The sequence below is a fragment of the Anopheles cruzii genome, unplaced genomic scaffold (genome assembly GCF_943734635.1).
Source record: "Anopheles cruzii unplaced genomic scaffold, idAnoCruzAS_RS32_06 scaffold00723_ctg1, whole genome shotgun sequence".
NCBI classification, from domain to species: domain Eukaryota; kingdom Metazoa; phylum Arthropoda; class Insecta; order Diptera; family Culicidae; genus Anopheles; species Anopheles cruzii.
This window is the reverse complement of record NW_026454310.1, coordinates 1-9592: the sequence shown is the minus strand read 5'-3', so window position 1 is coordinate 9592 and position 9592 is coordinate 1. Positions and strand designations below refer to the sequence as shown.

The 9592-nt window shown below is 53.6% G+C and overlaps 3 protein-coding genes across 3 annotated transcripts; 1 reads left to right on the top strand and 2 right to left on the bottom strand.

Moving 5' to 3' along the window:
- Positions 1-494: 494 nt before the first annotated feature.
- Positions 495-5273, bottom strand: LOC128276197 (lipase member H-like). Its single transcript, XM_053014667.1, has 4 exons — positions 5018-5273; positions 1567-2268; positions 1309-1477; positions 495-1244 (listed from the first exon to the last, which is right to left on the bottom strand). Exons 1-4 carry the CDS (start codon positions 5085-5087, stop codon positions 1127-1129), a joined length of 1059 nt encoding a protein of 352 aa, XP_052870627.1. The 5' UTR covers positions 5088-5273; the 3' UTR covers positions 495-1126.
- Positions 5274-6523: 1250 nt separating this feature from the next.
- Positions 6524-8122, bottom strand: LOC128276196 (lipase member H-A-like). Its single transcript, XM_053014666.1, has 3 exons — positions 8118-8122; positions 7144-7911; positions 6524-6635 (listed from the first exon to the last, which is right to left on the bottom strand). The coding sequence occupies exons 1-3, from the start codon at positions 8120-8122 to the stop codon at positions 6524-6526; spliced, it is 885 nt and encodes a 294-aa protein (XP_052870626.1).
- Positions 8123-8211: 89 nt separating this feature from the next.
- LOC128276198 (UDP-glycosyltransferase UGT5-like) lies at positions 8212-9584 on the top strand (the record flags this gene model as incomplete). The annotated part of the gene is made up of 2 exons (XM_053014668.1): positions 8212-8318; positions 8393-9584. Coding segments are annotated over exons 1-2 (1299 nt in total), but the record flags the coding sequence as incomplete, so codon positions are not given.
- Between the last annotated feature and the right edge of the window lie 8 nt (positions 9585-9592).

Below are 9592 nucleotides of genomic sequence, written 5' to 3'. Positions count from 1 at the left end.
CACTGTGCAATACTTTAGCAAAACACACCGTATGTATTATCTCTGTCAAAGAGGGCGATCGTTGATCGTTTCGCCACAAACACGGAAACGGGAAACGGAAATAGCAAACATATAAATAATGGAATGGGCCTGGAGGAGCCACAGTTTCAATAATGTTCGAACCGTCTCGTTGTAATAATCGCATCATAATCAAATCATCGTAACTGTGCTTAACTTAAGGGCTGAAGGAGCGGAGCGAACCGAAGAGGTGTACAAGACCCAGCAGCAGCGGGAAGGGCGGCAAAATCACTCGTTCAATAAACTTACGGTATATTGCATTCTACAGTTACAGTATTCCTAATTGGCCCGGTTGGGCCGCCCAAGGGCCCGGAGGAGGAGCATGATACAAATTCCGCGTGTAATGATGCGTGTGTAGACTCACTTACCCGAAGCCCGAAGAACGTGACAAAACCCCCAAAACCAATCCAATAAAAATGCGTATATTTAAACCTGTTGAACTGAACCAACCGAACTGCAGTGGCAGAGTCATTTATTTTACGCCCTAAACCTCCCTCTAAGGAGAAACCCACCGAACCCATCCTAGCAATGTGCCTACACTAACCTATGTTCAGGTCCGGGACTCCGTTTCTACAAGCTGCGTATCATGAGATGAGCCTAATAAAGCGAAGCTAACCGGCCGCCATAAGCAACAGCACGCTGTTGCGCTAATCCTTTGGCCCTGGTGGCCGGCACCTGTAATTAACTAGTAATAGTGATTATTGCATCTATTGTCGTTTGGCCTGGCGCTTGGTGCGATTTGCGAAAGAAGCTCGATGTGCTCGATACGTTAACCGCGCTACTAAAGCTACAGCTAGTGGCTAATGTAACCTTTCGCTGCTAATATACTAACCATCTGGCTGGCTCAACTACCATTTCCAAACCCCATTAGCCCCCGTGTCCCGTCGGGGTAGCTGCCTAATATATTAAAAACGTATTGGCAATGCTGATGCTGCCACCCTCGGTGATGCTCGATGTCGATGGCGAGATGGTACACAGGGTATGAATAATACTTGGACCACTTCGGCGACCCGACGCGGGTCGATATCACAACCCTTAGCTTTTGATGACGAAGGCGAGGCTTTCGGGGTTACTTCCGTCGCACGCCGCTATACTCGGAGGTTTTGGCCGTTCGTCGATTTTTGCCCGGAAATCCACGGGCGTACGGCGGTTTGGAGTTCGTCGTCACGTAGTACACGCCACGGGCCCTGCAAAGATATCACGGTTACCTGTGTGGAGTCGTGTGCCCGAAATGGTACCCTGGTTACTTACGCTTTCGTGACGTGCTCCCCCATCAGGACGTAATCGGAGTCCTTCGGTTCACACCACCCAAGAAGGTACGAGATGAGCGTTGGGCATGGTCCCGCCCAAAAGCCACGCTCACTGTTGATGGACTCAATGAAGTACGGTGTGCCCTTCGTATGATCGCAGGCCAGTGTCTCTGTGGGTGTAAAACGGCCAGGGCCAGGGCCCCCCGAGGATTCAATTCGCATTCGCCCGCACGTCGGTCGGTTCCGCACGGAAACTTACGAAAAATGGTCGAACTAGCGCACCCGGGCTGGCTGGTGCCCCCGTTGACGTAGAAGTCGGCGTGACCGCCCGGGTTCCACTGGCCCAGTATGCCGGCGCCCGTGTGGATTATGTCCACAAAGTGCGCATCGGAAGGATCCAGATCGCGCGAGTTGTTCGAGCCGCCGTAGAAGAAGATGGTCGGATCGAGCCCGGTGATGCGACCGAGCTTACCTTCGGCCGGCCCCAGATAGTTGGCCACCAGCCCTGCAATGTGCGCCCCGACACTGTATCCGATCAGGTGCATATCGTCGGGTGGAACGCCGCGAGGATGCTGCGCAATGTAGCGGACCAGCTGCGACACGCACAGACTGCCAAACCGTGGGGCCCACTCGATCTGGCTCAGGCACGGCTCGGTCACGGCCGTTCCGTAGTCCACGATGATGATGTTGTAGTTGCCACGGGTAAAGTACGCCTTGCGCATGTCCGGGCTCGGCGACAGATTGCGCCCACCGCCGAACCCGTGGATGACGATCTTCACCGGGTGCGTCGGGTTCCAGTGTGTGTAGTAGAGCGACTCCGGATCCTGGACGTCGATCAGCTCCGGATTCTGCTGTGTTCGCCGCGTGTATAGGTAGAACTTGATCCTCGGGTGCGGACAGCGGTACGGTTTCTCAAGGCACGAGGTTGTATTGAACACATTGTTGGTCTCCTTTTTCTGCGCTGCTGGTCGACGGAAAAACAAAGATGGAACGGTACAGTAAACGGTAATGCGTGGCGACGATGCGATTCGCAACAATAACTAGGGCCTAGTCGGGTTGTCTAGTCTACAATTAAACATCCATTTTTCCAGTAACCCAGTAATTGACCCACATCGCGCTGGCTTGCGTTACGCAATGCTGGGAAGCGAAAGCAGTACAACATGGGTAATGCATTTTTCATCAAGCTGGGCCAAGGCTTGGCGGAACCGTAGAGTCATCTAACTGGCTGGTTAATTTTGAGCTCCAGATAGCGACCATTGTGCGACATCATGCTTTGCACCGGCATTTACCACCAGTTTCCAGTCTGCTCAGCTTTCGTGTCCTAGACCTGAACGGTATGATGCAATCCATAGTCGAGCCCTAATTGTGTAAGGGCTCAGCGAACTGACGGTTCGCAAGAGCGCGTGGAAGGTAAGATTTTCGTGTTGGACTATCAAGGCAAACCGAAACCTACGAGGGCCGCACGTGACACAGCTGCATATCAAATTTCATTTTCCACCCCAAAAGCCCCATTCTCGTTACCTTCGCCGCCGCTGTAATTGGAAAGCTGCCGGGCGCAGCCGCCAAGTGGTCAATCCTTGCTCCGGCTACTCCACTTTCAGGGACGACCTAACGCAACCGGTGGCCTCTATCGCTTGGCCGATGTTTTTTTCCCCTAACATAACGCCCCTCAACAGAGCACTAGGCCGTTCGATCACCTCAGAACCTTTTGCCCGTCGTGGGTCGTGAGTGGCCGGCGTCCGCCACGCACGTCATTTCAAGGGAAAAACTTGAGGCTGCGTTTTTTTCTTCGAATGTTTCGCCACTTCGATTCGATTGCCCGACCCGACGTCTAATTCCGGCTGACCTTTCGCGAAACTGAACGCCGAGCGAGAGATGAATGCGTAATTACCTCACGTGGATTTTGCTTTTCATGATCGATCGGTTGTCGTGCCACGTTTGCGTGAGGGCTTTTAAATGCTCAGATGAACGGAAGTAAAAGGTTTCACTTTGGCCACTGGCCAACATAAAGTGGCAGTGCTCATAAAACTGGCTGGCGAATTGTTTCTCCCCCAAAACAACAACGATCTGCTTGTTTTGGCGGAGCACAGTTCACTCGAGGTGGGCCCCCTTTATGACGCCTCAAGGCATCGTTCAAGCGGCACAAAAATAATATCGCGACGTGGTAGGAAGCCATGGCGATAGAGTAACAAATGTCGGCACGGTGATGGCGGTGCAAAGCCGACTATGTTGCGGTTCGTGTTCGCGGGCGGTCATCACCGATTATGGCACCCCGGGCATTACGGCATCCTGCGGCCACAGTTGGGCCGCCGCCGATAGCTTCGCCGCTTTTATTGCAGTTGCCCTCCTGCATATGCCCAAAGCTCAGCACGACAGCTTTCTTCGGTGCGCGCGATTGCATCACTCGGTGCACTTGGATCCCGGTTGGTTTGTGCTCCACTTTACCCACCAGCAACCCGTTGCACTTTCTCTCCCTCTCCGAACGCGCAATGACTCAGGTTCTCGCAGAGAGCAGCGGGCTTAACTTCCGAAACACTACGCTCAGCTCACTCTAACGACGAGACGACCGGTCCCGGTGTCTCCGGTTTCCACGTTCCGGTTGTAAACTCCTTTCACTTTCGTTCGCCACAAAGTCAGTCGGCACAGACGGGGTAGTAGCGATTAGCCGGCCCCAGTCTCGAGGGGTCTTGTATGCAAATTCTCGCAGCCCAACAATTAGCGTACGCGAGTTCACCTTCGAGATTTCTCGTGACATTAGATGGCTGGGCGGTTGCTTTGCTGGGCTTGGTTGTCAAGGTTGCAGCCTGCTTTGTCCGCACGGGATGAACTGCGCGATCGTGCGCGACCTGCAGATCCGCCTGGTTACTTCCTTGTTACGAAATGGCAAACGGGGCGGGGAGCCGTCGTTAAGGAATCGTGACGCGTACCGCGACAAAATACACCGAAAATACACACGCGGTGAAACGTGCGTCCACCCGGTCTGGTTACATCATGACAGCTCCATCATCGCCCCCCGAGAGGCCCCAGGGAAAAGCCGAACACGGCGTCACCGAAAAAAAGGAGAAGTGAAACGCTAACCTTGAAAGGCGATCATTTCGAAAATAAGTCGCGCCTCACTAGGCCGCCCGAGCCGGGTGTGCCAACGGCGTGTTAAATGCAGGTGATTTGGCGCGAACCCGCGATCCATTCGATCGACGGCCGTGATATGGTTGTGAGACGGTGTTGCGGACACCCACCGGGGGTGACACACGAACAACAGCGAGATCCCCCAGCGGCGGGACGAGCTTCCCAAATGCTGTGTGTTAATGTAGGTCGCGCCGATTTGTCATCTTTAAATTGTGACAACCAGCTGGCGCGACCAGCTGGCTTCACTTTCAGAGCTTCAGCTTCGTTTCGCCGGTTAAAATGGGGAAAACCGGCAATCTTGGACCGGCAATCTTGGACCGGCACCAAAGAGCTAGAATACTTAGACTCCGCAGTCCGCCGACCATTACACCAAGGACAAACTTTATGGGCTCAGAACGAATTGTTGCGAAGGTGACTTAGGCGCGACACGCACGAACCGGTTTTTTCTAGGATGGCTTTTAGCTGGACACTAGTTTTAATCCGTCATCAAACCGCGGGGCCCTTTAACAGCACCACAATAATTTATGACCCCCCACTTTGACTTCACTTAATGTTGGTCCCCAAATCGGCTCCGGTTCCTTTACCTGCCCCGATGCGCGGGTTCACCGCGAAGAAAATGGAAACCAATCCAACCGCTGCGACCGGAAGTTGCATTTTGTTCGATTGCGCCAGCTGATCGGGATCGGGTGGTGGTGGTGTAGGGCTTTATGCGGGTCGACACGCAATCGCAATTTGGCGCTCAGTATTTGAACACAGCCACTTTCGCTTATGTGGCCCGGCCCGGCATCTCACGGATTCACGGATTCACTTCCCCGGTGGTCGGTCGGCCGGATCGCTCAAAGTAGCTCACGGAGAGCGGATCTTTCACTTGCTAACACTTCTTCGACGTTTGGGGTTAAGTAACAGTTGCCACCCTGCGACGACGCTGTTCCGCTGGCTGGTTTCCTACGGTGACGATATGTCCATTTCAGATTTGGCCTTTTATTTGTTTTTCCTTTTCTAGGCAACCCCGGACAGGTTGCTTTTGGTGGCACAGAATGCAGCGCGCGATGGGGAAAACGATTGACTCATCCGAAACTGGTTTTGTTTTCTCTCTCGATTCGGGTTGCGCTTTCGGCAGGTTGAAAACATAAACACCCGCCGCGATTGGGGCCTACAATAATCTCGAGCGCGTTCAGCAGCAGAACGCTTCTTCTCTATCGATCCGTTTCATCCGATCCGAGAACGGGTTACACATTGCGCGGCCACATAATTTTCCACGCCGTAATCACACACGGGGGCGCAGCCGCACCTCTCTGTCGGCTTTTCTTGCGTACAAACTTTCGCTTTTCGTTCAACGGCCACTAGCCGTTACGGATCATCGTCGATCCCGCGTAATAGGGGGTATTATGGATGGGTCCCCAACAACAAACACTCGCCACACGATCAACGGGTATTTAGGGTGGAACGGTCACTGATCGGCGGGTTACAAGTGCAGAGGCTCGGCTAGAGCGCCACGGGGGGGATCAAGTTGGAACGGCGCAGCGCACAACAACCGAACCGGCCACTGGTTTCACGGAAACTGACTGATCGTTGGAATGCGTTTGGAGCCCGCGGATGGCCTGCGCTCCAACCCTTTCGCGCCGTGTTCATCGTGAGCGGATTGAATGAATCGCTCGCTGTTCATCGATTCACGCACTCGCCAGGGCCGCGGATTGCCGCGGTTGAAGTTCATGGGAGCATTCGCGATTTTTTTTCCACCGTGACCGTGGCTCAGGGCGCCTCTCAATGATAGCATCTGATAATGGTTCCCGTCACCTCGGGCCGCGAATTAAAACGATTTTCTCATTCGCCAGAGGGCCGGGCCCGATGATGATAGGTTGCGAGGCAGCTGGCGCTGGCGTTTGAACCAGTTCTACGCTCGCCGAAGGGAATAGCTCGCTTACCTTCTCCTCCGCGCGTGTGACCTATGGCTTATAATGTTTTCCTTTTTATTCCAAAAACACAAATAATACGCATCAGGACCAACGGGGTAGGGCTATGTATTTCGTAATTTGTCTCATTATCCGCAAGGGTTTTGTGTCCTCGGGGACGGGGTCACCAGCCGGACACTAGTTCCGTATGTTGGCAGCTATGATCGCCAGTTCATCGCGGAGCGTCACGTTTTTTCCTCTTGCGTAAGGTGGCATCATGTTTACGTGCAGGAAATAGAGTCCGCGTGTCCTGCGGAGTAATGGAAACCGATCGTAAGTTAGAGCGCTGGAGTAGAGTAGAGAGGAAGCGCATGAGTTTCGTTAGGGGCTACCGGTCTCGCAGGTTAGTCGCACTGCCTAGGTCATGGACCGGTCTTACGTAATCCACTGAGGAGGAGAAGGACTTAAGATTAAGCAACGCAACGCCAACTTGCGGTGCGCGCGTAATGAGACTCCAGGTCCCCGTTTGCCCGGTACCGTCGGAATGCGGGGACGATTTATGTGACAACTTGGCAACTTGTTGCCCACCCGGCTTCGCGCTTCGTGAGCACGGTGATGATCTTGGCGAGCGTTGCCATGGAACTATCTCGATGCCCTCGTTGAACGATAAGGCGCGCGCGGGGCGGATCGGGGCGATGTTATTGTGGAAAGCCCGCCAGGAGGAGTTGAAATTACTTTTACTTTCCACCACGCGCACCAGATGATGTGGTCCGCTCGTTGTGGCCACTGCGGGTTGCCGATAGACAGACGCTACTTACGTGTTGGGTGTGTGCGCGCCCATAATGGCCAGCTGCTGGTTCGGGCCGCCTCCTCGGCAAATGCCCAACATGTACAGGTACCAGTGGGCACAGCGGTACCCGTAGAAGCCAACGTCGGTCCCGATCGACTCAGCGTAGTACTCCGGCGCCCGGTTGTGGTTGCACTCGCCCGCCGTCATCATGGTGGCCATGTTGCAGCCGGGCTGCTCCACACCGCCGTTCACGTAGAAGTCGACGTGTCCGCTCGGATGCAGTATACCCCGCTGGAAGACGTCCGTGTGGATCACCTGCACGAACTCGGCATCGGACTGATCGAGCTTCTGGTCGTTCGGAGCGAACACAAACAGTGGCTTCGCCGGATCGAGCCCCGTTATGCGCCGCAGCTTGCCCGCCCGCAGGTAGTTGGCGATCATGCCGGAAGTTTGACCGCCGAGACTGAAGCCCACCACGTGAATGTCCTCCAGCGGCACGATGCGGCTGGCGATGATGAAGTCCAACAGCTGGGCCGTACAGTTGGCCACCGTCGGAAGATTACGCACCGCCTGCAGATAGCACGGTTCCAGCGCCAGTGGTCCGTAGTCGACCGAGATGATGTTGTACTCGCCGTGGGCCAGGTAAGCGGGCCGTATCGTGGGGTTCGGTGCATAGTCACGGTGTCCCGTATAGCCGTGGATTAGCACCACCAGGGGGCGTCCTCGCAGGAAGCCGGCGTTCATGACGGTGGCCGGATTGAACATGTCCAGTTGGGTTGGGGTTTTCTCCGTTTCTCTGGGGATTAGAACATAGAGGACATTTGGGTGAAGGTGATTGAGGAATACGGCCGAAAGGTGACCAAACGATCGCTTGTTGATAACGTTGGATCAAGGTGGCTCATAGCGGAACAGTCTCATCCTCGATCGTGAACTTGACATCGCTGCAAGGTAGTTGGTTCAGTTTTGCCAGTCACGAACGTTATCTGAAGAGCCCTAAAGTACGTCATTTGTTGACATTATAGTTGACACAATGAACATATAAACGGGAGGGGAGATGCCACTTGTAGTACACTTTACGCGTGCACCTGGCCTAGAAATGGCTCACCGATCGGTCTGGATCGTTTTGCTGGGAGCATTCGCCGTTTGTCAGGCGGCAAATATTCTCTTCATGTCCGGCGTTCCTTCGCCGAGTCATTACATATGGTAAGAGGCTAATTTTTCTTTCCCGACACACATCTTAACAATACCATTTCTTTTTGTCCAATTTCTTGGAACAGGCTTCGTCCACTGATGAACGAGATGGGTAAACGTGGCCACAATGTGACGGTGATCAGTGCCGATGTGGAGAAGAAACCGCCACCAAACCTGACCTACATTCATCTGGAGAATTTCTACAGTACAATGTACAACACCTCGTTGCGGCAGAAGTTTGACTTTTTCGCTATGGCCAACGAAAGCCCGACGACACTACTCAAGGTGTTCCATGAACTAGGGCTGGACCTCTGCGAAGCAGCCATCAAGTCGGAAGGGCTGCACTCGCTTCTGTCCTATCCGCAGGACTTTAAGTTCGATTTGTTTGTGAGTGATTACATGATCGGTCCGTGCGTTTCTTCAATGATACTACACCGCTTTAAGGGAGTTCCATATATCCCATCCGCGCCATGCAATGCCCAATCGACCGCTGCGTCATTGATAGGTTCGTTCACCTACTCGGGCCTAATTCCAAATATCGTATTTGATGCACCAGAATCGATGAGTTTTGTGCAGCGAGTGAAGAATCTCTACTACGATTTGTACGATGTGATACTCCACGAGAGCTTTCTCGTACCACAATCGGAGCGAATTTTCCATAAACGCTACCCAAATGCTCCGAGCATTAATAGCTTTTCCAAAAACGTGAAAGTGTCCTTCATCAACGTCAATCCTATTATCCAGTACAAGGAACCGATGATGCCGAATATGATACCGGTCGGCGGAATGCAAATCCAACCAGCGAAGCCACTACCGGCGGATCTGCTCAAAGTGGTTGAGGGAGCTAAAAATGGATTCATTCTCTTCTCGCTCGGCAGCAATGCCCGCAGCGATCTGCTGGGTCCCGAGCGCATTACCAACATTCTGACCGCGATGGGGCGGCTCCCGCAGTATCAGTTCCTGTGGAAGTTTGAATCCGACGAGGCCAAGCTACCGATGAAGGTGCCCAAGAATGTGTACATTCGTGCCTGGATGCCTCAGAACGATTTGCTGGCCCATCCCAACATTAAACTGTTCATCACACACAGCGGACTACTGAGCACCCATGAGGCAATCTGGAACAGCGTGCCGATCATTGGATTCCCTGTTTTTGCCGACCAGTTTCGGAACATAAACTACTGCGTTGACGCCGGTATCGGTAAGCGACTTTCGATACACAGTTTCCAGGCCAACGAGCTTGTGACCGCCGTTAGGGAGATGTTGGGAGACAACCAGTACGCCGTAAG